This window comes from Salvelinus alpinus, chromosome 9 (genome assembly GCF_045679555.1).
Source record: "Salvelinus alpinus chromosome 9, SLU_Salpinus.1, whole genome shotgun sequence".
Taxonomy (NCBI): domain Eukaryota; kingdom Metazoa; phylum Chordata; class Actinopteri; order Salmoniformes; family Salmonidae; genus Salvelinus; species Salvelinus alpinus.
The window spans coordinates 497,967-525,466 of NC_092094.1; the positions used below are offsets into that span (position 1 = coordinate 497,967).

The window sequence follows — 27,500 nt, forward strand, 5'->3', positions numbered from 1 at the left end:
AAAGGGTTAGGACCAGAGTAAAGGGGTAGGACCAAAGTAAAGGGTTAGGACCAGAGTAAAGGGTTAGGACCAGAGTAAAGGGTTAGGACCAAAGTAAAGGGGTAGGACCAAAGTAAAGGGTTAGGACCAGAGTAAAGGGTTAGGACCAAAGTAAAGGGTTAGGACCAAAGTAAAAGGGTTAGGACCAAAGTAAAGGGTTAGGACCAAAGTAAAGGGGTAGGACCAAAGTAAAGGGTTAGGACCAAAGTACAGGGGTAGGACCAAAGTAAAGGGGTAGGACAAAAGTAAAGGGGTAGGACCAAAGTAAAGGGTTAGGACCAAAGTAAAGGGTTAGGACCAGAGTAAAGGGTTAGGACCAGAGTAAAGGGTTAGGACCAAAGTAAAGGGTTAGGACCAAAGTAAAAAGTTAGGACCAGAGTAAAGGGTTAGGACCAAAGTAAAGGGTTAGGACCAAAGTAAAGGGTTAGGACCAGAGTAAAGGGGTAGTACCAGAGTAAAGGGGTAGTACCAGAGTAAAGGGGTAGGACCAGAGTAAAGGGTTAGGACCAAAGTAAAAGGGTAGGACCAAAGTAAAGGGTTAGGACCAAAGTAAAGGGTTAGGACCAAAGTAAAGGGTTAGGACCAGAGTAAAGGGTTAAGACCAAAGTAAAGGATTAGGACCAAAGTAAAGGGGTAGGACCAGAGTAAAGGGGTAGGACCAGAGTAAAGGGTTAGGACCAAAGTAAAGGGGTAGGACCAAAGTAAAGGGTTAGGACCAAAGTAAAGGGTTAGGACCAGAGTAAAGGGTTAGGACCAAAGTACAGGGGTAGGACCAAAGTAAAGGGTTAGGACCAAAGTAAAGGGTTAGGACCAAAGTAAAGGGTAGGACCAAAGTAAAGGGTTAGGACCAGAGTTAAGGATTAGGACCAGAGTAAAGGGTTAGGACCAGAGTTAAGGATTAGGACCAAAGTAAAGGGTTAGGACCAGAGTTAAGGATTAGGACCAGAGTAAAGGGTTAGGACCAAAGTAAAGGGGTAGGACCAAAGTAAAGGGTTAGGACCAAAGTAAAGGGTTAGGACCAAAGTAAAGGGTAGGACCAAAGTAAAGGGTTAGGACCAGAGTTAAGGATTAGGACCAGAGTAAAGGGTTAGGACCAGAGTTAAGGATTAGGACCAAAGTAAAGGGTTAGGACCAGAGTTAAGGATTAGGACCAGAGTAAAGGGTTAGGACCAAAGTAAAGGGTTAGGACCAAAGTAAAGGGTTAGGACCAAAGTAAAGGGTTAGGTGCAAAGTAAAGGGTTAGGACCAAAGTAAAGGGTTAGGACCAGAGTAAAGGGTTAGGACCAGAGTAAAGGGTTAGGACCAAAGTAAAGGGTTAGGACCAAAGTAAAGGGTTAGGACCATAGTAAAGGGTTAGGACCAAAGTAAAGGGTTAGGACCAAAGTAAAAAGTTAGGACCAGAGTAAAGGGTTAGGACCAAAGTAAAGGGTTAGGACCAAAGTAAAGGGTTAGGACCAAAGTAAAGGGTTAGGACCAGAGTAAAGGGGTAGGACCAGAGTAAAGGGGTAGGACCAGAGTAAAGGGGTAGGACCAGAGTAAAGGGTTAGGACCAAAGTAAAGGGGTAGGACCAAAGTAAAGGGTTAGGACCAGAGTAAAGGGTTAGGACCAAAGTAAAGGGTTAGGACCAAAGTAAAGGGTTAGGACCAAAGTAAAGGGTTAGGACCAAAGTAAAGGGTTAGGACCAAAGTAAAGGGTTAGGACCAGAGTAAAGGGTTAGGACCAAAGTAAAGGGTTAGGACCAGAGTAAAGGGTTAGGACCAGAGTAAAGGGGTAGGACCAAAGTACAGGGTTAGGACCAAAGTACAGGGTTAGGACCAAAGTAAAGGGTTAGGACCAAAGTAAAGGGGTAGGACCAGAGTAAAGGGTTAGGACCAAAGTAAAAGGGTAGGACCAAAGTAAAGGGTTAGGACCAAAGTAAAGGGTTAGGACCAAAGTAAAGGGTTAGGACCAGAGTAAAGGGTTAAGACCAAAGTAAAGGATTAGGACCAAAGTAAAGGGGTAGGACCAGAGTAAAGGGGTAGGACCAGAGTAAAGGGTTAGGACCAAAGTAAAGGGGTAGGACCAAAGTAAAGGGTTAGGACCAAAGTAAAGGGTTAGGACCAGAGTAAAGGGTTAGGACCAAAGTACAGGGGTAGGACCAAAGTAAAGGGTTAGGACCAAAGTAAAGGGTTAGGACCAAAGTAAAGGGTAGGACCAAAGTAAAGGGTTAGGACCAGAGTTAAGGATTAGGACCAGAGTAAAGGGTTAGGACCAGAGTTAAGGATTAGGACCAAAGTAAAGGGTTAGGACCAGAGTTAAGGATTAGGACCAGAGTAAAGGGTTAGGACCAAAGTAAAGGGGTAGGACCAAAGTAAAGGGTTAGGACCAAAGTAAAGGGTTAGGACCAAAGTAAAGGGTAGGACCAAAGTAAAGGGTTAGGACCAGAGCTAAGGATTAGGACCAGAGTAAAGGGTTAGGACCAGAGTTAAGGATTAGGACCAAAGTAAAGGGTTAGGACCAGAGTTAAGGATTAGGACCAGAGTAAAGGGTTAGGACCAAAGTAAAGGGTTAGGACCAAAGTAAAGGGTTAGGACCAAAGTAAAGGGTTAGGTGCAAAGTAAAGGGTTAGGACCAAAGTAAAGGGTTAGGACCAGAGTAAAGGGTTAGGACCAGAGTAAAGGGTTAGGACCAAAGTAAAGGGTTAGGACCAAAGTAAAGGGTTAGGACCAAAGTAAAGGGTTAGGACCATAGTAAAGGGTTAGGACCAAAGTAAAGGGTTAGGACCAAAGTAAAAAGTTAGGACCAGAGTAAAGGGTTAGGACCAAAGTAAAGGGTTAGGACCAAAGTAAAGGGTTAGGACCAAAGTAAAGGGTTAGGACCAGAGTAAAGGGGTAGGACCAGAGTAAAGGGGTAGGACCAGAGTAAAGGGGTAGGACCAGAGTAAAGGGTTAGGACCAAAGTAAAGGGGTAGGACCAAAGTAAAGGGTTAGGACCAGAGTAAAGGGTTAGGACCAAAGTAAAGGGTTAGGACCAAAGTAAAGGGTTAGGACCAAAGTAAAGGGTTAGGACCAAAGTAAAGGGTTAGGACCAAAGTAAAGGGTTAGGACCAGAGTAAAGGGTTAGGACCAAAGTAAAGGGTTAGGACAAGAGTAAAGGGTTAGGACCAGAGTAAAGGGGTAGGACCAAAGTACAGGGTTAGGACCAAAGTACAGGGTTAGGACCAAAGTAAAGGGTTAGGACCAAAGTAAAGGGGTAGGACCAAAGTAAAGGGTTAGGACCAAAGTAAAGGGTTATGACCAAAGTAAAGGGTTAGGACCAGAGTAAAGGGTTAGGAACAAAGTAAAGGATTAGGACCAAAGTAAAGGGTTAGGACCAGAGTAAAGGGGTAGGACCAAAGTAAAGGGTTAGGACCAGAGTAAAGGGTTAGGACCAAAGTAAATGGGTAGGGCCAAAGTAAAGGGGTAGGACCAAAGTAAAGGGTTAGGACCAGAGTAAAGGGTTAGGACCAAAGTAAAGGGTTAGGACCAAAGTAAAAGGGTTAGGACCAAAGTAAAGGGTTAGGACCAAAGTAAAGGGGTAGGACCAAAGTAAAGGGTTAGGACCAAAGTACAGGGGTAGGACCAAAGTAAAGGGGTAGGACAAAAGTAAAGGGGTAGGACCAAAGTAAAGGGTTAGGACCAAAGTAAAGGGTTAGGACCAGAGTAAAGGGTTAGGACCAGAGTAAAGGGTTAGGACCAAAGTAAAGGGTTAGGACCAAAGTAAAAAGTTAGGACCAGAGTAAAGGGTTAGGACCAAAGTAAAGGGTTAGGACCAAAGTAAAGGGTTAGGACCAAAGTAAAGGGTTAGGACCAAAGTAAAGGGTTAGGACCAGAGTAAAGGGGTAGGACCAGAGTAAAGGGGTAGGACCAGAGTAAAGGGTTAGGACCAAAGTAAAGGGGTAGGACCAAAGTAAAGGGTTAGGACCAAAGTAAAGGGTTAGGACCAAAGTAAAGGGTTAGGACCAGAGTAAAGGGTTAAGACCAAAGTAAAGGATTAGGACCAAAGTAAAGGGGTAGGACCAGAGTAAAGGGGTAGGACCAGAGTAAAGGGTTAGGACCAAAGTAAAGGGGTAGGACCAAAGTAAAGGGTTAGGACCAAAGTAAAGGGTTAGGACCAGAGTAAAGGGTTAGGACCAAAGTAAAGGGGTAGGACCAAAGTAAAGGGTTAGGACCAAAGTAAAGGGTTAGGACCAAAGTAAAGGGTTAGGACCAGAGTAAAGGGTTAGGACCAAAGTAAAGGGTTAGGACCAAAGTAAAGGGTTAGGACCAAAGTAAAGGGGTAGGACCAAAGTTAAGGGTTAGGACCAAAGTTAAGGGTTAGGACCAAAGTAAAGGGTTAGGACCAGACTAAAGGGGTAGGGCCAAAGTAAAGGGGTAGGACCAAAGTAAAGGGTTAAGACCAGAGTAAAGGGTTAGGACCAGAGTAAAGGGTTAGGACCAAAGTAAAGGGGTAGGACCAAAGTAAAGGGGTAGGACCAAAGTAAAGGGTTAGGACCAAAGTAAAGGGGTAGGACCAAAGTAAAAGGTTAGGACCAAAGTAAAGGGTTAGGACCAAAGTAAAGGGTTAGGACCAAAGTAAAGGGGTAGGACCAAAGTAAAGGGGTAGGACCAAAGTAAAGGGTTAGGACCAAAGTAAAGGGGTTGGACCAAAGTAAAGGGTTAGGACCAAAGTAAAGGGGTAGGACCAAAGTAAAGGGTTAGGACCAAAGTAAAGGGTAGGACCAAAGTAAAGGGTTAGGACCAGAGTTAAGGATTAGGACCAGAGTAAAGGGTTAGGACCAGAGTTAAGGATTAGGACCAAAGTAAAGGGTTAGGACCAGAGTTAAGGATTAGGACCAGAGTAAAGGGTAAGGACCAAAGTAAAGGGTTAGGACCAAAGTAAAGGGTTAGGACCAAAGTAAAGGGTTAGGTGCAAAGTAAAGGGTTAGGACCAAAGTAAAGGGTTAGGACCAGAGTAAAGGGTTAGGACCAGAGTAAAGGGTTAGGACCAAAGTAAAGGGTTAGGACCAAAGTAAAGGGTTAGGACCATAGTAAAGGGTTAGGACCAAAGTAAAGGGTTAGGACCAAAGTAAAAAGTTAGGACCAGAGTAAAGGGTTAGGACCAAAGTAAAGGGTTAGGACCAAAGTAAAGGGTTAGGACCAAAGTAAAGGGTTAGGACCAGAGTAAAGGGGTAGGACCAGAGTAAAGGGGTAGGACCAGAGTAAAGGGGTAGGACCAGAGTAAAGGGTTAGGACCAAAGTAAAGGGGTAGGACCAAAGTAAAGGGTTAGGACCAAAGTAAAGGGTTAGGACCAAAGTAAAGGGTTAGGACCAGAGTAAAGGGTTAGGACCAAAGTAAAGGATTAGGACCAAAGTAAAGGGGTAGGACCAGAGTAAAGGGGTAGTACCAGAGTAAAGGGTTAGGACCAAAGTAAAGGGGTAGGACCAAAATAAAGGGTTAGGACCAGAGTAAAGGGTTAGGACCAGAGTAAAGGGTTAGGACCAAAGTAAAGGGGTAGGACCAAAGTAAAGGGTTAGGACCAAAGTAAAGGGTTAGGACCAAAGTAAAGGGTTAGGACCAGAGTAAAGGGTTAGGACCAAAGTAAAGGGTTAGGACCAAAGTAAAGGGTTAGGACCAAAGTAAAGGGGTAGGACCAAAGTTAAGGGTTAGGACCAAAGTAAAGGGTTAGGACCAAAGTAAAGGGGTAGGACCAAAGTAAAGGGGTAGGACCAAAGTAAAGGGGTAGGACCAAAGTAAAGGGTTAGGACCAGAGTAAAGGGTTAGGACCAGAGTAAAGGGTTAGGACCAAAGTAAAGGGGTAGGACCAAAGTAAAGGGGTAGGACCAAAGTAAAGGGGTAGAACCAAAGTAAAGGGTTAGGACCAAAGTAAAGGGTTAGGACCCGAGTAAAGGGTTAGGACCAAAGTAAAGGGTTAGGACCAAAGTAAAGGGTTAGGACCAAAGTAAAAGGTTAGGACCAGAGTAAAGGGTTAGGACCAAAGTAAAGGGTTAGGACCAAAGTAAAAGGGTTAGGACCAAAGTAAAGGGGTAGGACCAAAGTAAAGGGGTAGGACCAAAGTAAAGGGGTAGGACCAAAGTAAAGGGTAGGACCAAAGTAAAGGGTTAGGACCAGAGTTAAGGATTAGGACCAGCGTAAAGGGTTAGGACCAGAGTTAAGGGTTAGGACCAGAGTAAAGGGTTAGGACCAGAGTAAAGGGTTAGGACCAGAGTAAAGGGTTAGGACCAAAGTAAAGGGTTAGGACCAAAGTAAAGGGTTAGAACCAAAGTAAAGGGTTAGGACCATAGTAAAGGGTTAGGACCAAAGTAAAGGGTTAGGACCAAAGTAAAGGGTTAGGACCAGAGTAAAGGGTTAGGACCAAAGTAAAGGGTTAGGACCATAGTAAAGGGTTAGGACCAAAGTAAAGGGTTAGGACCAAAGTAAAGGGTTAGGACCAAAGTAAAGGGTTAGGACCATATTAATAGGGTAGGCCCAGAGTAAAGGGTTAGGACCAAAGTAAAGGGTTAGGACCAAAGTAAAGGGTTAGGACCAAAGTAAAGGGTTAGGACCAGAGTAAAGGGGTAGGACCAAAGTAAAGGGTTAGGACCAAAGTAAAGGGTTAGGACCAAAGTAAAGGGTTAGGACCAAAGTAAAGGGTTAGGACCAAAGTAAAGGGTTAAGACCAGAGTAAAGGGGTAGGACCAGAGTAAAGGGGTAGGACCAGAGTAAAGGGTTAGGACCAAAGTAAAGGGTTAGGACCAGAGTAAAGGGTTAGGACCAAAGTAAAGGGTTAGGACCAGAGTAAAGGGTTAGGACCAGAGTAAAGGGTTAGGACCAGAGTAAAGGGTTAGGACCAGAGTAAAGGGTTAGGACCAAAGTAAAGGGTTAGGACCAGAGTAAAGGGGTAGGACCAAAGTAAAGGGTTAGGACCATAGTAAAGGGTTAGGACCAGAGTAAAGGGTTAGGACCAAAGTAAAGGGGTAGGACCAAAGTAAAGGGTTAGGACCAGAGTAAAGGGGTAGGACCAGAGTAAAGGGTTAGGACCAGAGTAAAGGGGTAGGACCAAAGTAAAGGGTTAGGACCAGAGTAAAGGGTTAGGACCATAGTAAAGGGTTAGGACCAAAGTAAAGGGTTAGGACTAAAGTAAAGGGGTAGGACCAGAGTAAAGGGGTAGGACCAGAGTAAAGGGTTTGTACCATAGTAAAGGGTTAGGACCAAAGTAAAGGGTTAGGACCAGAGTAAAGGGTTAGGACCATAGTAAAGGGTTAGGACCAAAGTAAAGGGTTAGGACCAGAGTATAGGGTTAGGACCATAGTAAAGGGTTAGGACCAAAGTAAAGGGTTAGGACCAGAGTAAAGGGTTAGGACCAAAGTAAAGGGTTAGGACCAAAGTAAAGGGTTAGGACTAAAGTAAAGGGGTAGGACCAGAGTAAAGGGGTAGGACCAGAGTAAAGGGTTAGGACCATAGTAAAGGGTTAGGACCAAAGTAAAGGGTTAGGACCAGAGTAAAGGGTTAGGACCATAGTAAAGGGTTAGGACCAAAGTAAAGGGTTAGGACCAGAGTAAAGGGTTAGGACCATAGTAAAGGGTTAGGACCAAAGTAAAGGGTTAGGACCAGAGTAAAGGGTTAGGACCAGAGTAAAGGGTTAGGACCAGAGTAAAGGGTTAGGACCAGAGTAAAGGGGTAGGGAGCGGTTTGGTCTCCACTGGTACTATGGGTTAAGAACATTGGGCCAGTAAGCAAAAGGTTGCTTGTTCGAATGCCTGAGCTAAATGACTCACTACTGTAGTGGCTCTGGATCAGAGAGTCTGCTAAATGACTCACTACTGTAGTGGCTCTGGATCAGAGAGTCTGCTAAATGACTCCCTATTGTAGTGGCTCTGGATCAGAGAGTCTGCTAAATGACTCACTACTGTAGTGACTCTGGATCAGAGAGTCTGCTAAATGACTCCCTACTGTAGTGACTCTGGATCAGAGAGTCTGCTAAATGACTCCCTACTGTAGTGACTCTGGATCAGAGAGTCTGCTAAATGACTCACTACTGTAGTGGCTATGGATTAGAGAGTCTGCTAAATGACTCCCTACTGTAGTGACTCTGGATCAGAGAGTCTGCTAAATGACTCACTACTGTAGTGGCTATGGATTAGAGAGTCTGCTAAATGACTCACTACTGTAGTGACTCTGGATCAGAGAGTCTGCTAAATGACTCACTACTGTAGTGGCTCTGGATAAGAGAGTCTGCTAAATGACTTACTACTGTAGTGGCTCTGGATACGAGAGTCTACTAAATGACTCACTACTGTAGTGGCTCTGGATCAGAGAGTCTGCTAAATGACTCACTACTGTAATGGCTCTGGATCAGAGAGTCTGCTAAATGACTCCCTACTGTAGTGGCTCTGGATCAGAGAGTCTGCTAAATGACTCCCTACTGTAGTGTACATCGGCATAATGGAGGTTAGTGCAGGAGGAAGTCCACTCACCAGTAGGTTGAAGGCGAGCTTCAGTTTCTGTAGGCTATCAATGAACTCTGCCTCGGAGGGGGGCTTCGCTCTCAGGGTCAGCATGCCGTCTGTCAAAAAGGAGACAGACAGGCGAGAGAGACAGACATGCCATGACCACACACAGACTGCTATGGAGTCAATATACAGGCTTCACACAGGGCAGGGGAGAGAGGTCAGATGGCAGAGTCAACATAACACTCCTATCTAGCTGTGTTGAAACTTCTAGGGAGTTTTTCCTAGCCACCGTGCTTCTACACCTGCATTGCTTGCTGTTTGGGGGTTTTAGGCTGGGTTTCTGTACAGCACTTCGAGATATCAGCTGATGTACGAAGGGCTATATAAAATAAACTTGATTTGATTTGATTGTGTCCACGTAGAATCATCAGTTCAGATTTCTCAGTTGCATTCCCGAAATCAGAACTGTATAGCCAGGTCAAAAAGGAAATCTGACAAGATCAAGATCAATATTGAATGAATTATTGCTATTTCCATCCACACAGACCATCTGAGAAATTGTAGACTCGTTCCAACTGATTTTAGTCAAGATTTGACCAGTTTAGAATATTCAACATCAGCTACCCATTTTTCACCCAGATCAAGGTGTCTTGGATCAGAAGGTAATCGTGGACTTCAGGAAACAGCAGAGGGAGCACCCCCCCCCCCCCTACATACAGACTGCCTACATACAGACTGCCTACATACAGACCTAAAATCATTGGCCATTTTGATAAATGGAACACTAGTCACTTTAATAATGCCACTTTAATAATGTTTACATATCTTACAATACTCATCTCATTTGTACTGTATTTTATACCATCTATTGCATCTTGCCTATGCCGCTCGGTCATTACTCATCCATATATATATATATATATTTATATATTCTGATTCCATTCCTTTACTTAGATTTGTGTGTATGAGGTAGTTGTTGGGGAATTGTTAGATTACTTGTTAGATATTACTGCATTGTCGGAACTAGAAGCACAAGCATTTCGCTACACTCGCATTAACATCTGCTAACCATGTGTATGTGACTAATAAAATGTGATGTGATTTGATTTGAATACAGGTCATGGTAACAACAAGATAAGTTAGCTCTCCACAGCTATAGATTACATCATAGATAGTGGACAATACCACAATTGAAGATACACACAGTTCAGTTAATGAAAGAGGTCAAGAGAAATGTACAACACAAGAGAACATAGAAAGTGTTAGTGGACAATATGTGTCATATTGTCAGTTGACCAGAAGAAGAAGAGGAGACAGACCTGCTGGTCCTTTCTTCTTACTCTTCTTACTCTTGTTACGCTGGTTGAGCTGAGAGAAGGCCTCTGCAGCCTTCTGCAGCCGAGACACAAACACCTCAATGTCATCCAGGGAACAGTTCAGGATTTGCTAAAAGAGAAGGACAGAGAAAGAAAGAAAGTCTAATGAGTGATGGCTGACCACCAAGCTAGCATGATCAAATGGTTTAGTTGTGAATGTCCTGCAGGGGGAAAGCCTAATGAGTGATTTATCGACCACCAATACACACAGCAGAGAATAACTACTAATAGTAGTAGAATAACTACTAATAGTAGTAGAATAACTACTAATGGTAGTAGAATAACTACTAATGTAGTAGAATAACTACTAATAGTAGAAGAATAACTACTAATAGTAGTAGAATAACTACTAATAGTAGTAGAATAACTACTAATAGTAGTAGAATAACTACTAATGGTGGTAGAATAACTACTAATGAAGTAGAATAACTACTAATGTAGTAGAATAACTACTAATGAAGTAGAATAACTACTAATAGCAGTAGAATAACTACTAATAGCAGTAGAATAACTACTAATAGCAGTAGAATAACTACTAATAGTAGTAGAATAACTACTAATGAAGTAGAATAACTACTAATAGCAGTAGAATAACTACTAATAGCAGTAGAATAACTACTAATGTAGTAGAATAACTACTAATGTAGTAGAATAACTACTAATGTAGTAGAATAACTACTAATAGTAGTAGAATAACAATAATAGACAGATCTACAGGCGCTAGGCTAGTAACAGAAATTACTACACTGAAATAAAAATATAAAATCAACATTTAAGAGTAATGTGTTGGTCCCATGTTTCATGAGATGAAATAAAAGATCCCAGAAATGTTCCATACGCACAAAAAGCTTATTTCTCTCAAATTCTGTGCACAAATTTGTTTACTTCCCTGTTAGTGAGCATTTCTCCTTTGCCAAGATAATCCATCCACCTGACAGGTGTGGCATATCAAGAAGCTGATTAAACAGCACGATCATTACACAGGTGCACCTTGTGCTGGGGACAATAAAAAGCCACTCAAAAAATGTGCAGTTTTGTCAGACAACACAACGCCACAGATGTCACTAACAGGGATGTAAACAAATTTGCCTTAGACCGCTGTGCCACAGTTTTGAGGGAGCAGCAACTGGCATGCTGACTGCAGGAATTTCCACCAGAGCTGTTGCCAGATAATTTAATGTTAATTTCTCTACCATAAGCCGCCTCCAACGTCGTTTTAGAGAATTTGGCAGTACGTCCAACCGGCCTCACAACCGCAGTGGGGTGAGGTTATGGTATGGACACACATAAGCTACGGACAATTGTATTTTATCGATTGCAATTTGAATGTAGAGAAATACAATGACGAGATCTTGAGGCCCATTGTAGTGCCATTCATCCGCTGCCATCATCTCATGTTTCAGCATGATAATGCACAGCCCCCATGTCGCAAGGATCTGTACACAATTCCTGGAAGCTGAAAATGTTCCACAATCAACAGCCTGATCAACTCTATGCGAAGGAGATGTGTCACACTGCATGAGGCAAATGCTGGTCACACCAGATACTGACTGGATTTCAGATCCATGCCCATACTTTTTTTTTTTTTTTTAAGATATGTGACCGAGAGTCGTGTAAAGTCCATAGATTAGGGCCTAATTTATTTATTTAAATTGACTGATTTCCTTTTATGAACTGTAACTCAGTTAAATCTTTTTGCTGTTGTGTTTCTATTTTTGTTCAGTATAGATTAGAGGTGGTAAAAGAGATTTAAAAAAGGGAGGCAGTAATGAGGGACTTTCGGCAGGACGACAGAGACGTCGCAGGACGACAGAGACGTCGCAGGACGACAGAGACGTGTCTCAGCGAGGAAGTACATCAGTATGTAGGTTACTCACCACGTCCTTCTCAATGCGTTGGGCCAGCTTCTCGTGGGACTCTGGGTCCTGCTGCGCGGAACCTCGTCTTTCCACATCTAACAGACACACAGACAGAGCTTTATTTATTCATATTCAACCACAACAACGATAACACTTAATCATGGTTATAATAATGTGTGTGTGTGTGTGTGTGTGTATATCGGTGCGTCAGTGTGAAGGCCCTTGCGGAGTGGTGCCAGGAAAACAACCTCTCCCTCAATGTCAACAAACAAAGGAGCTGATTGTGGACTTTAGGAGACAGCAGAGGGAGCACACCCCCATTTACCTCGACGGGGCCGCAGTGGAGAAGGTGAAAAGCTTTAAGTTCCTTCGGCGTACACATCACTGACAAACTGAAATGATCCACCCACACAGACAGTGTGGTGAAGAAGGCGCAACAGCGCCTCTTCAACCTCAGGAGGCTGAAGAAATTCGACTTGGTCCATAGGACCCTCACAAACTTTTACAGATGCACAATTGAAGGCATCCTTTCAGTATCACAGCCTGGTATGGCAACGGCACCACCCACAACCACAAGGCTCTCCAGAGGGTAGTGAGGTCTGCACAACGCATCACCGGGGATAAACTACCTGCCCTCCAGGACACCTACACCACCCGATGTCACAGGAAGGCCAAAAAGATAAAGGACAACAACCACCCAAGCCACTGCCTGTTCACCCCGTTATCATCCAGAAGGCGAGGTCAGTACAGGTCCAGCAAAGCAGGGACCGAGAGACTGAAAAACAGCTTCTATCTCAAGGCCATCAGACTGTTAAATAACCATCACTAGCCAGATAGCACCCAGTTACTCAACCCTGCACCTTAGAGGTTGCTGCCCTCTATACATAGACATGGAATCACTGGTCACTTTAATAATGTTACTCCACCCTGCACCTTAGAGGCTGCTGCCCTTTATACATAGACATGGAATCACTGGCCACTTTAATAATGGAACACTAGTCAGTTTAATAATGTTTACATACTGTTTACTCATCTCATATGTACATGTATATACATACTGTCTTCTATTCTACTGTATTTTAGTCAATGACACGCCGACATTGCTTGTCCTAATATTTATATATTTCTTAATTCCATTCTTTTGCTTTAGATGTGTGTGTTTTGTTGTGTATTGTTAAATATTACTGCACTGTTGGAGCTAGGAAACACAAGCATTTCGCTACACCCAAAATAACATCTGCTAAATACAGTGGCTTGCGAAGGTATTCACCCCCTTGGCATTTTTCCTATTTTGTTGCCTTACAACCTGAAATTAAAATAGATTTTTGGGGGGTTTGTATCATTTGATTTACACAACAAGAAGATGCAACATCTTTTTTATTGTGAAACAAACAAGAAATAAGACAAAAAAACAGAAAACTTAAACGTGCATAACTATTCACCCCCCCAAAGACAGTACTTTGTAGAGTCACCTTTTGCAGCAATTACAGCTGCAAGTCTCTTCGGGTATGTCTCTATAAGCTTGGCACATCTAGCCACTGGGATTTTTGCCCATTCTTCAAGGCAAAACTGCTCCAGCTCCTTCAAGTTGTATGGGTTCCGCTGGTGTACAGCAATCTTTAAATCATACCACAGATTCTCAATTGGATTGAGGTCTGGGCTTTGACTAGGCCATTCCAAGACATTTACATGTTTCCCCTTAAACCACTCAAGTGTTGCTTTAGCAGTATGCTTAGGGTCATTGTCCTGCTGGAAGGTGAACCTTCATCCCAGTCTCAAATCTCTGGAAGACTGAAGCAAGTTTCTGTTAGTGGAATTAAATAATTCCTCTAATATACTCATTAATTAAATTCAATCTGTCTATTTATAAGAATTTGTAAGATACTTATTAACATAAAATAGACAGGATACAGTCTTATTAAAATTAGATAATAGTGTTTATTCTCGGAGCACGCTGCCATTTGATCATAAACACAGGTTTATATACAAGATATGATGTCATAGGTTACAGAATAAGTCTCATTGTCCTGACAAATAGAAAACAGGTTCAAAAGTTCATTCCAACTTCACAGCACACACACATGACACACAATGTAATCAATTATCCTGAAGGCTCACTATAATTTATTACCACTTTAGCAGACAACTCAAGATAATGGAAGACCTAAAAAGTTACCCACAGCCTTATCTAAACATCTCAGGGCTAAGTTGGGTCAGTTCAACCATAGTTTAATGACCCTTTCTGCTTACTTTATAACCCACAACACAAATCTCTTTTCACCAGGCGTGCAGAGTTCAATTAGTTATAGTTTTATCTAAAGCTAGAATTTGTTTTAACTATTTATTAACAAAATTCCTAACAGTTTCCCTCAAGAATTTCTCTGTATTTAGCGCCATCCATCATTCCTTCAATTCTGACCAGTTTCTCAGTCCCTGCCGATGACAAAACATGCCCACAGCATGATGCTGCCACCACCATGCTTCACTATGGGGATGGTGTTCTCGGGGGAATGTGAGGTGTTGGGTTTGTGCCAGACATAGCATTTTCCTTGATGGCCAAAAATATACATTTTAGTCTCATCTGACCAGAGTACCTTCTTCCATATGTTTGGAGAGTCTCCCACATGCCTTTTGACAAACACCAAACGTGTTTGCTAATTTTCTTCTTTAAGCAATGGCTATTTTTCTGGCCACTCTTCCGTAAAGCCCAGCTCTGTGGAGTGTACGGCTTAAAGTGGTCCTATGGACAGATACTCCAATCTCTGCTGTGGAACTTTGCAGCTCCTTCAGGGTTATCTTTGGTCTCTTTGTTGCCTCTCTGATTAATGCCCTCCTTGCCTGGTCCGTGAGTTTTGGTGGGCGGCTCTCTCTTGGCAGGTTTGTTGTGGTGCCATATTCTTTCCATTTTATAAAAAAAATGTACCCCCTTTTTCTCCCCAATTCCGTGGTATCCAATTGTTAGTAATCACTATCTTGTCCCATCGCTACAACTCCCATAGAGAGATGAAGGTCAAGAGCCATGCGTCCGAAACACAACCCAACCAAGCCGCACTGCTTCTTAACACAGCGCGCATCCAACCCGGAAGCCAGCCGCACCAATGTGTCGGAGGAAACACCGTGCACCTGGCAACCTTGCACTGCACACGGCCCGCTACAGGAGTCGCTGGTGCGCGATGGGACAAGGATATCCATACCGGCCAAACCCTCCCTAACCCGGACGACGCTAGGCCAATTGTGCGTCGCCCCACGGACGGCTGCGACAGAGCCTGGGCGCGAACCCAGAGTCTCTGGTGGCACAGCTAGCGCTGCGATGCAGTGCCCTAGACCACTGCGCCACCCGGGAGGCCCCATTCTTTCCATTTTTTAATAATGGATTTAATGGTGCTCCGTGGGATGTTGATCTGTACTTCTCCACAACTGTGTCCCTGACCTGTTTGGAGAGCTCCTTGGTCTTCATGGTGACGCTTGCTTGGTGGTGCCCCTTGCTTAGTGGTGTTGCAGACTCTGGGGCCTTTCATAACAGATGTATATATACTGAGGTCAGGTGACACTTAGATTGCACACAGGTGGACTTTATTTAACTCATTATGTGACATCTGAAGGTAATTGGTTGCACCAGATCTTATTTAGGGACTTCATAGCAAAGTGGTGAATACATATACATTTTTAAAAAACATTTTTAAAATAAGTTATTTTATTCACTTCACCAATTTGGACTATTTTGTGTATTCCCATTACACGAAATTCCCCCCCCCAAAAATGTAAATGACAGGTTGTAATGCAATAAAATAGGAAAAACGCCAAGGGGGATGAATACTTTTCAAGGCACTGTATGTGTAGGTGACCAATAAAATTGTATTTTTTTAAAATTGGATTATGCTGTGTGTGTGTGTGTCTCTCTCTCTATCTCTGTGTAATGTGTGTGTGTGTGTGTGTGTCTCTCTCTCTCTCTGTGTAAGGTGTGTGTGTGTGTGTCTCTCTCTCTCTCTCTGTGTAAGGTGTGTGTGTGTGTGTGTGTGTGTGTGTGTGTGTGTGTGTGTGTGTGTGTGTGTGTGTGTGTGTGTGTGTGTGTGTGTGTGTGTGTATTCCTCTCTCTCTCTCTCTGTGTAAGGGGTGTGTGTGTGTGTGTGTGTGTGTGTGTGTGTGTGTGTGTGTGTGTGTGTGTGTGTGTGTGTGTCTCTCTCTCTCTCTCTGTGTAAGGTGTGTGTATGTGTATGTGTGTCTCTCTCTGTGTGTAATGTGTGTGTGTGTGTGTGTGTGTGTGTCTCTCTCTATGTGCGTAATGTGTGTATGTGTGTGTGTCTCTGTGTGTGTGTGTGTGTGTGTCTTTCTCTCTCTCTCTGTGTAATGTGTGTGTGTGTGTGTGTGTCTTTCTCTCTCTCTCTCTGTGTAATGTGTGTGTGTGTCTCTGTGTGTAATGTGTGTGTGTGTGTGTGTGTCTTTCTCTCTCTCTCTGTGTAATGTGTGTGTGTGTGTGTGTGTGTCTTTCTCTCTCTCTCTCTGTAATGTGTGTGTGGTATAGGTCTTACCCTGCATGTTCATGGCAGCCACGCGGCCTCCTGGGGTCGGGCCTTTAGGGGCCGAGGAGGCGGGGATGATGGTCTCTCTGTGGCGCTTCATCTTCTCCTGGTTCACCCTGAAAGGAGGAGGGTTTTAATCACGGTGGTTACGGGGGGGGGGGGGGGGGCACCCCCGTTAGGAATAAGGGTTCTTACTTCAAGGTCTGTGGTCGCATCTTCTTCCCATGTTTGTTGTCACCCAGGGCACTGTCGATGTCTGCATGGACCATCTCTGCCTGCACAGAGAGACAGAGAGACAGAGAGAGAGAGAGACAGAGGGACAGAGCGAGACAGAGAGAGACAGAGAGACAGAGAGACAGAGAGACAGAGCGAGACAGAGAGAGACAGAGAGAGACAGAGAGACAGAGAGACAGAGAGAGACAGAGAGACAGAGAGAGACAGAGAGAGACAGAGAGAGACAGAGAGACAGAGAGACAGAGAGAGACAGAGAGACAGAGAGACAGAGAGAGACAGAGAGACACAGAGAGACACAGAGAGAGACAGAGCTTAGTCAGTATAAACATGTGTTGTCACCCAGGGCACTGTCGATGTCTGCATGGAGCATCTTTGCCTGTAGGGGGTGTGTCAGTGCACGGTCAGTGCTGAATAACAATTGTATAGGACTACAGAACCACAACAAACTTTTCTGGTAACAATCCCTGCCTCCACTTCAAGCACCACCTCCACAAAAATCACAAAAGTGTCACCAAATCATGATTTGTCAAAAAATGACTTCAAGGAAAAGAAGGTCACTGGTAATTCAAGATGGTATGTCTGATTATTTAGCAAATAAAGGGCAACTATTGATGCCATAGCAAACGGACAGCCCCTTGGATGAGTGAAGAAACTAATCAAGAGAAAGTCCATTATGATATTTTGAGAGAGCAACTTGGCGTATAAAACAAGGTCATTAGAAATGCCAGGCGGGCTCATTTTACTACCTTGATCACTATTAATCAGAATAATTGGAGAATGCTCTTCTCGACCATTTTGAGATATCAGCTGATGTAAGAAGGGCTATATAAATACATTTGATTACTACCATACCCCGTTCAAAGACACTGAAATATATTGTCTTGCCCATTCACCCTCTGAATGGCACATACACTATCCATGTCTCAAGACTTAAAAATCCTTCTTTAACCTGTCTCCTCCCCTTCATCTACACTGATTAAAGTGGATTTCACAGGGGACATTAATAAGGGATCATAGCTTTCACCTGGTCAGTCTCTGTCATGGAAAGAGCAGGTGTTTATAATGTTTTGTGCACTCAGTGTACATGTTAACCCCTTGGCAGCGTTATCAGAAAGCACAACATTGATTTCCACTGCTATGCAGACGATACACAACTTTACATTTCTGTGTCACCAGAGGATTTTAGCTCCACAGATAAATTATTAGACTTTATAAGTGATTTAAATAGTTGTATGGCGCACAACTAGCTAAATCAAGACAAGACCGAAGCATTAATTGTTGGAACCAAAGCACAGAGAGAGAATCTGACTGCACATTTTAATTCACAGGCAATAAAGATAAAAACCTAGGTGACATTTTAGATTCTGAACTTAATTTCTAATCACACATTAGGAATGTGACCAAGATAGCTTTTTACCACCTGAGGAACATTGCCAAGGTGTGGCCGTTTCTCTCTCCGTCTGATACAGAGAGACTCATCCATGCTTTTATTACAAGCAGGCTTGTCTACTGTAATGCTCTCCTGTCTGGTCTACCCAAGAAAGCCATTGGTCAACTGTAAAACATACAGAATGCTGCAGAGTGGGTACTGACCAAGACCAGACAGAACACATTACAAAGGTTTTAAGGTTTCTGCACCGGCTGTCTGTGAGTTTTAGAATACATTTTAAGATTATTCTATTGAACTTTAAATCAATCCACAATTGTGCACCTCAATACATGTCAGACATGCTTTAAGTTATGTACCCAGTAGGTCCCTCAGGTCCTCTGGCCTTTTAACTATCCCAAAGCCCAGGACCAAGAGACATGGAGAGACAGCCTTTTAACTATCCCAAAGCCCAGGACCAAGAGGCATGGAGAGACAGCCTTATAACTATCCCAAAGCCAAGGACCAAGAGGCATGGAGAGACAGCCTTATAACTATCCCAAAGCCCAGGACCAAGAGGCATGGAGAGACAGCCTTATAACTATCCCAAAGCCAAGGACCAAGAGGCATGGAGAGACAGCCTTATAACTATCCCAAAGCCTAGGACCAAGAGGCATGGAGAGACAGCCTTATAACTATCCCAAAGCCTAGGACCAAGAGGCATGGAGAGACAGCCTTATAACTATCCCAAAGCCAAGGACCAAGGGGCATGGAGAGGCAGCCTTATAACTATCCCAAAGCCTAGGACCAAGAGACATGGAGAGACAGCCTTATAACTATCCCAAAGCCAAGGACCAAGGGGCATGGAGAGGCAGCCTTTTAACTATCCCAAAGCCCAGGACCAAGAGACATGGAGAGACAGCCTTTTAACTATCCCAAAGCCAAGGACCAAGGGGCATGGAGAGGCAGCCTTTTAACTATCCCAAAGCCTAGGACCAGGAGGCATGGAGAGACAGCCTTTTAACTATCCCAAAGCCTAGGACCAGGAGGCATGGAGAGGCAGCCTTTAGTTATTATGCCCCCAGCCTCTGGAATAGCCTGCTAGAGAACCTGAGGGGGGACGAAACTATGGACATATTGAAAAGAGATATTAAAACACACATTTTTAGTTTTGCTTTTCCTCGGGGTGTTATTAGTCCTTCAGTTATTGTTGTTATTCTTTAGTTTTTAATCCTCTGATGTTTGTTGTGTGCCTCATTTTAATGTTTTTTTCTTTATTTGTTTATCTCTGTTTTTACCTGGGAAGCACATTGCGTTGCATCCATGTCTGAAATGTACTGTATAAATAAAGCTTGATTTAATTTGTTTTGACAGATGGTTAACATGACATTGTCAGGATCCCAAAAGGCCCCCATTCCCTATATAGTGACCTGCTATTAACCAGGGTCCATTCCCTATATAGTGACCTGCTATTAACCAGGGTCCATTCCCTATATAGTGACCTGCTATTAACCAGGGTCCATTCCCTATATAGTGACCTGCTATTAACCAGGGTACATTCCCTATATAGTGACCTGATATTAACCAGGGTCCATTCCCTATATAGTGACCTGCTATTAACCAGGGTCCATTCCCTATATAGTGACCTGCTATTAACCAGGGTCCATTCCCTATATAGTGACCTGATATTAACCAGGGTCCATTCCCTATATAGTGACCTGCTATTAACCAGGGTCCATTCCCTATATAGTGACCTGCTATTAACCAGGGTCCATTCCCTATATAGTGACCTGATATTAACCAGGGTCCATTCCCTATATAGTGACCTGATATTAACCAGGGTCCATTCCCTATATAGTGACCTGATATTAACCAGGGTCCATTCCCTATATAGTGACCTGCTATTAACCAGGGTCCATTCCCTATATAGTGACCTGCTATTAACCAGGGTCCATTCCCTATATAGTGACCTGCTATTAACCAGGGTCCATTCCCTATATAGTGACCTGCTATTAACCAGGGTCCATTCCCTATATAGTGACCTGCTATTAACCAGGGTCCATTCCCTATATAGTGACCTGCTATTAACCAGGGTCCATTCCCTATATAGTGACCTGCTATTAACCAGGGTCCATTCCCTATATAGTGACCTGATATTAACCAGGGTCCATTCCCTATATAGTGACCTGATATTAACCAGGGCCCATTCCCTATATAGTGACCTGCTATTAACCAGGGTCCATTCCCTATATAGTGACCTGATATTAACCAGGGTCCATTCCCTATATAGTGACCTGATATTAACCAGGGCCCATTCCCTATATAGTGACCTGCTATTAACCAGGGTCCATTCCCTATATAGTGACCTGATATTAACCAGGGTCCATTCCCTATATAGTGACCTGCTATTAACCAGGGTACATTCCCTATATAGTGACCTGATATTAACCAGGGTCCATTCCCTATATAGTGACCTGATATTAACCAGGGTCCATTCCCTATATAGTGACCTGCTATTAACCAGGGTCCATTCCCTATATAGTGACCTGCTATTAACCAGGGTCCATTCCCTATATAGTGACCTGCTATTAACCAGGGTCCATTCCCTATATAGTGACCTGATATTAACCAGGGTCCATTCCCTATATAGTGACCTGCTATTAACCAGGGCCCATTCCCTATATAGTGACCTGATATTAACCAGGGTCCATTCCCTATATAGTGACCTGATATTAACCAGGGTCCATTCCCTATATAGTGACCTGATATTAACCAGGGTACATTCCCTATATAGTGACCTGCTATTAACCAGGGTCCATTCCCTATATAGTGACCTGATATTAACCAGGGTCCATTCCCTATATAGTGACCTGCTATTAACCAGGGTCCATTCCCTATATAGTGACCTGCTATTAACCAGGGTCCATTCCCTATATAGTGACCTGCTATTAACCAGGGTCCATTCCCTATATAGTGACCTGATATTAACCAGGGTCCATTCCCTATATAGTGACCTGCTATTAACCAGGGTCCATTCCCTATATAGTGACCTGCTATTAACCAGGGTCCATTCCCTATATAGTGACCTGCTATTAACCAGGGTCCATTCCCTATATAGTGACCTGCTATTAACCAGGGTCCATTCCCTATATAGTGACCTGCTATTAACCAGGGTCCATTCCCTATATAGTGACCTGCTATTAACCAGGGTCCATTCCCTATATAGTGACCTGCTATTAACCAGGGTCCATTCCCTATATAGTGACCTGATATTAACCAGGGTACATTCCCTATATAGTGACCTGCTATTAACCAGGGTCCATTCCCTATATAGTGACCTGCTATTAACCAGGGTACATTCCCTATATAGTGACCTGCTATTAACCAGGGTCCATTCCCTATATAGTGACCTGCTATTAACCAGGGTCCATTCCCTATATAGTGACCTGATATTAACCAGGGTACATTCCCTATATAGTGACCTGATATTAACCAGGGTCCATTCCCTATATAGTGACCTGATATTAACCAGGGTACATTCCCTATATAGTGACCTGATATTAACCAGGGTCCATTCCCTATATAGTGACCTGCTATTAACCAGGGTCCATTCCCTATATAGTGACCTGCTATTAACCAGGGTCCATTCCCTATATAGTGACCTGCTATTAACCAGGGTCCATTCCCTATATAGTGACCTGCTATTAACCAGGGTCCATTCCCTATATAGTGACCTGCTATTAACCAGGGTCCATTCCCTATATAGTGACCTGCTATTAACCAGGGTCCATTCCCTATATAGTGACCTGCTATTAACCAGGGTCCATTCCCTATATAGTGACCTGATATTAACCAGGGTCCATTCCCTATATAGTGACCTGCTATTAACCAGGGTCCATTCCCTATATAGTGACCTGCTATTAACCAGGGTCCATTCCCTATATAGTGACCTGATATTAACCAGGGTCCATTCCCTATATAGTGACCTGCTATTAACCAGGGTCCATTCCCTATATAGTGACCTGTTATTAACCAGGGTACATTCCCTATATAGTGACCTGCTATTAACCAGGGTCCATTCCCTATATAGTGACCTGCTATTAACCAGGGTCCTTTCCCTATATAGTGACCTGATATTAACCAGGGTCCATTCCCTATATAGTGACCTGATATTAACCAGGGTCCATTCCCTATATAGTGACCTGATATTAACCAGGGTACATTCCCTATATAGTGACCTGATATTAACCAGGGTCCATTCCCTATATAGTGACCTGATATTAACCAGGGTACATTCCCTATATAGTGACCTGATATTAACCAGGGTCCATTCCCTATATAGTGACCTGCTATTAACCAGGGTACATTCCCTATATAGTGACCTGATCTTAACCAGGGTCCATTCCCTATATAGTGACCTGCTATTAACCAGGGTCCATTCCCTATATAGTGACCTGCTATTAACCAGGGTCCATTCCCTATATAGTGCACTACTTGGGGTGATTACGTAGATAGAAGTGACCCACCTCCACCTCGTCACAGTGGAAGAAGTGTATGTCAGGTCTGTGCTGTTCAGTGTCTTGACACACCAGCAGGAGGACAGATGGATATCTGGTCTGATTCAACACTGTCTGGCAGTGGTGGATCGTAGGCAGGGGGAAGTTCTCCAACTCTTCCTGTGAGGGAGGGAGGGAGGGAGGGAGGCGGGGAGGGAGGGAGGGAGGGAGGGAGGCAGGCAGGAGAGAAAGGTAGAGAGGTAGAGAGGGAGGCAGGAGAGAAAGGTAGAGAGGTAGAGAGGGAGGCAGGAGAGAAAGGTAGAGAGGTAGAGAGGGAGGCAGGAGAGAAAGGTAGAGAGGTAGAGAGGGAGGCAGGAGGGAGGTAGAGAGAAAGGTAGAGAGGTAGAGAGAAAGGTAGAGAGGTAGAGAGAAAGGTAGAGAGGTAGAGAGAAAGGTAGAGAGGGAGGCAGGGAGGGAGGGAGGGAGGGAGGGAGGGAGATTATTTCATATCAAATGTGTCAGTTCATCAGTAATCTCACCATAATGGCTAACACACACACACACACACACACACACACATATAAAAAAAACTGAGAGACTGAAGACTTGGATGGGCATAATCACAGCACTATATATACATCTTTCCCATCAGAGGTTTCTCTTTAGAGTCAACAGACTGTTGTATTTTACACCAGCAGGTTATTACAGGTGTGTCTTATTAAGAATAAGAATAACCTGAATACGTAATGTTAAATAAAATTCACTGGCAATGAATCAGAATCCCCTTTATTCGCTACATGTACCCGGACTTTGACTGTGTAAGTTGAAGTACCTGTGTATCAACGTCCAGTAGCCGTACAGCCTTGTCGTTGACCTGAAGCAGCATCTCCTGGGTCCAGATCTTGTCTTTAGAGTCCAGTAGCACCAGCTTCTTAATGGCATCGTCCACTGTAGCAATGGACTCCGTCTTGTCCATCATGAAGGTGGACAGGTGCTGGGGAGAGAGGGGGTGGGCTCATAACATAGAGGACTGTCGCTGTTTTATAAAAAGAAGATCAGGATTCAGTTTTAAATAAACCAGAAGAAGAAGACGACCAATAAGAAGATCAGGATTCAGTTTAAAATAAACCAGAAGAAGAAGACGACCAATAAGAAGATCAGGATTCAGTTTAAAATAAACCAGAAGAAGAACGCCAAGAGGAAGAAGTTTATCAGTTATCAGAACATAGGAACATGTCATCCTGGGTCTCAGATTAGCATGATGTAACCATGATGCTCAGTGTAATTTATCAAATACACTACCGAGTGAATAAGAGCGTCAGTCTATAAAGAAATGCTAAGCTCCAGCTGTGCTCTTTTTGTTAGGTATATAATATAGGTATATATATATGTTAGGTATATAATATAGGTATATATATATGTTAGGTATATAATATAGGTATATATATATGTTAGGTATATAATATAGGTATGTATATATGTTAGGTATATAATATAGGTATATATATATATGTTAGGTATATAATATAGGTATATATATATATATATTAGGTATATAATATAGGTATATATATATGTTAGGTATATAATATAGGTATATATATATGTTAGGTATATAATATAGGTATATATATATGTTAGGTATATAATATAGGTATATATATATATGTTAGGTATATAATATAGGTATATATATATATTAGGTATATAATATAGGTATGTAGGTATATATATATATTAGGTATATAATATAGGTATATATATATATGTTAGGTATATAATATAGGTATATATATATATATTAGGTATATAATATAGGTATGTAGGTATATATATATATATATTAGGTATAAAATATAGGTATATATATATGTTAGGTATATAATATAGGTATGTAGGTATATATATATATATATATATATATATGTTAGGTATATAATAGTAAATCATTGTGATCTCAACCCTGAGTTTGATACCTGCATTCAATCTGAACCTCTAGCTGAGGTGAGAGAGAGAACCTCTGGTGGTAACTTAACCATGGAGTGTGTGTGTGTGTGTGTGTGTGTGTGTGTGTGTGTGTGTGTGTGTGTGTGTGTGTGTGTGTGTGTGTGTGTGTGTGTGTGTGTGTGTGTGTGTGTGTGTGTGTGTGTGTGTGTGTGTGTGTGTGTGTGTGTGTGTGTGTGTGTGCGTGCGTGCGTGCGTGCGTGCGTGCGTGCGTGTGTGTGTGCGCGCGAGCACGCGGTGGCTAGTATAACTATAAGACATCTAAGATGTGTTAATAAGTTATATCCAGCTCAGGGCTCCAGTTATGCATTTGGTTTGCTAACTTGCTAAGTGGCAAGATGTCAAGATCAAGCTTCTTGGTTACAGCAGAGACGTTCAACCCCCTCCTGGATCAACATCCCTGTTGCCTAAACTGTTTTATGCACAATTTGTTGTGTTACAGCCTGAATTCTAAACGGTTTAAATATATTTTTTCCCTCGTCCATCTACACACAATACCCCATAATGACAGTGAAAACATGTTTTTAGACATTTTTACAAATGTATTGAAAATTAAATACAGAAATATCTTATTTTACATAAGTACTCACACCCCTGAGTCAATACTTTGTAGTAGTACCTTTGACAGTGATTACAGCTGGGAGTCTTTTTGGGGAAGTCTTTAAGAGCTTTCCACACCTGGATTGTGAAACATTTGCCCATTATTCTTTTCTAAATTCTTCAAGCTCTGTCAAATTGTTTTTTGATCATTGTTCGACAACCATTTACAAGTCTTGCCATAGCTTTTGAAGCAGATTTAAGCCAAAACTGTAACTCGGCCAATACGGAACATTAACTGTCTTCTTGGAAAGCAACTCCAGTGTAGATTTGGCCTTGTGTTTTAGGTTATTGTCCTGCTGAAAGGTGAATTCTCCCAGTGTCTGGTGAAAAGCAGACTGAACCAGGTTTTTCTATAGAATTTTGCCTGAGCTAAGTTCCATTCCGTTGCTTTTTATCCTGAAAAACTCCCCAGTCCTTAACGATTACAAGTGTAACAGTATAACTTTAAACCGTCCCCTCGCCCCGACAAGGGCAACACTACTTATAGGCTTCAGAGCAAGTGACGTAACTGATTGAAACGCTACTAGCGCGTACCCGCTAACTAGCTAGCCATTTGACATCCGTTACACAAGCATACCCATAACATGATGCAGCCACAACTATGCTTGAAAATATGGAGATAAGATATTGGATTGGATTGGCCCCAAACATAACACTTTGTATTCAGGACAAAAAGCGAATTTATTTGCCACATTTTTTAAAAGTAATACTTTAGTGCCTTGATGCAAACAGGATGCATGTTTTGGAATATTTGTATTATGTTCAGGATTCCTTCTTTTCACTCTGTCATTTAGATTAGTATTGTGGAGTAACTACAATGTTGTTGATCCATCCTCAGTTTTCTCCTATCACAGCCATTCAACTCTGTAACTGTTTTCAAGTCACCATTGGCCTCATGGTGAAATCAAATCAAATTGCATTTGTCACATGCGCCGAATACAACAGGCGTAGGTAGACCTTACAGTGACATGCTTACTTACAAGCCCTTAACCAAAAATGTAGTTTGTGTAAAAAAAAAAATATATGTTATTATACACAGCCGGAAATCACCAGCAGTACGACCAGGAATACAACTTTCCAGAATTGTATTCTTCGTTCGTACCCCCAAGGGCAATTGAACAGCCAGAGGCTGTTCCAAAACACTGCCAGCGGAGAAGCGGTATTCGGAGTGGACTTCTAGTCTGACTCAGGAGGCATGCACACCAGTATATTACTATCTAATGTTCAGTCTCTGGATAATAAAGTAGATGAGCTCAGGACGAGGATCTCCTTCCAGAGAGGCATCTCTTCTCCCTTCCTATAGGCAGAAGTTCAAACTCAACACTGCTTTGACCAATCGGAATCCATGCTTCAAGATTGTTTTGATCACGTGGACTGGGATATGTTCCGGGTAGCCTCTGAGAATAACATCGACAAATACACAGATACAGTGACGGAGTTCATCAGGAAGTGTTTAGGAGATGTTGTACCCACTGTGACTATTAAAACCTAACCAGAAACCGTGGATGGATGGCAGCATTTGAGCAAAACTGAAAGCGCGAACCACTGCATTTAACCATGGCAAGGTGACTGGGAATATGGCCGAATACAAACAGAGTAGTTATTCCCTCCGTAAGGCAATCAAACAGGCAAAACGTCAGTATAGAGACAAAGTGGAGTCGCAATTGAACGGCTCAGACACGTGACATATGTGGCAGGGTTGGAACCAAAAATCTCAAATTTGGAATCATCAGACCAAAGGACAGATTTCAACCGGTCTAATGTCCATTGCTCGTGTTTCTTGGCCCAAGCAAGTCTCTTCTTGTTATTGGTGTCCTTCAGTAGTGGTTTCTTTGCAGCAATTCGACCATGAAGGACTGATTCACGCAGTCTCCTCTGAACAGTTGATGTTGAGATGTGTCTGTTACTTGAACTTTATTTGTGCTGCAATCTGAGGCTGGTAACTCTAATGAACTTATCCTCTGCTGCAGAGGTAACTCTGGGTCTTCCTCTCCTGTGGCGGTCCTCATGAGAGCCAGTTTCATCATAGCGCTTGATGGTTTTTGCGACTGCACTTGAAGAACCTTTCAAAGTTCTTGGAATTTTCCGAATTGACTGACCTTCATGTCTTAAAGTATTAATGGACTGTTGTTTCTCTTTGTATATTTGAGCTGTTCTTGTCATAATATGGAATTGGTTGTTTACCAAATTGGGCTATCTTCTGTATACCACCCCTACCTTGTCACAACACAACTGATTGGCTCAAACGCATTAAGAAGGAAAGAAATTTCACAAATTAACTTTTAACAAGGCACACCTGTTAATTGAAATGCATTCCAGGTGACTACCTTCTGAAGCTGGTTGAGAGAATACCAAGAGTGTGCAAAGCTGTCATCAAAGCAAAGGGTGGCTACTTTGAAGAATATAAAATATAAAATATATTTTGATTTGTTCAAAACTTTTTTGGTTACTACATGATTCCATATGTGTTATTTCATAGTTTTGATGTCTTCACCATTATTCTACAATGTAGAAAATAGTAAAAAAAATAAAGAAAAACCCTTGAATGAGTAGGT

At 42.7% G+C, this 27,500-nt stretch overlaps 1 protein-coding gene across 19 annotated transcripts in view; it reads right to left on the minus strand.

Moving 5' to 3' along the window:
• Window positions 1-27,500, minus strand: part of eps8l2 (EPS8 signaling adaptor L2) — a 115,916-nt gene that overhangs the window by 29,989 nt on the left and 58,427 nt on the right. For all 19 annotated transcript variants that reach the window (XR_011676707.1, XR_011676705.1, XR_011676712.1 and 16 more), the window contains 7 exons: window positions 23,174-23,335; window positions 22,372-22,521; window positions 16,441-16,520; window positions 16,255-16,361; window positions 11,744-11,820; window positions 9,810-9,936; window positions 8,515-8,603 (listed from right to left, as the gene is read on the minus strand). Coding sequence is in view for 2 of the 19 variants with exons in the window: in XM_071415626.1 (XP_071271727.1) it covers window positions 8,515-8,603; window positions 9,810-9,936; window positions 11,744-11,820; window positions 16,255-16,361; window positions 16,441-16,520; window positions 22,372-22,521; window positions 23,174-23,335 (792 nt within the window). In the remaining 17 variants the exon portion in view is untranslated. The remainder of the gene's footprint in view (window positions 1-8,514; window positions 8,604-9,809; window positions 9,937-11,743; window positions 11,821-16,254; window positions 16,362-16,440; window positions 16,521-22,371; window positions 22,522-23,173; window positions 23,336-27,500) is intronic.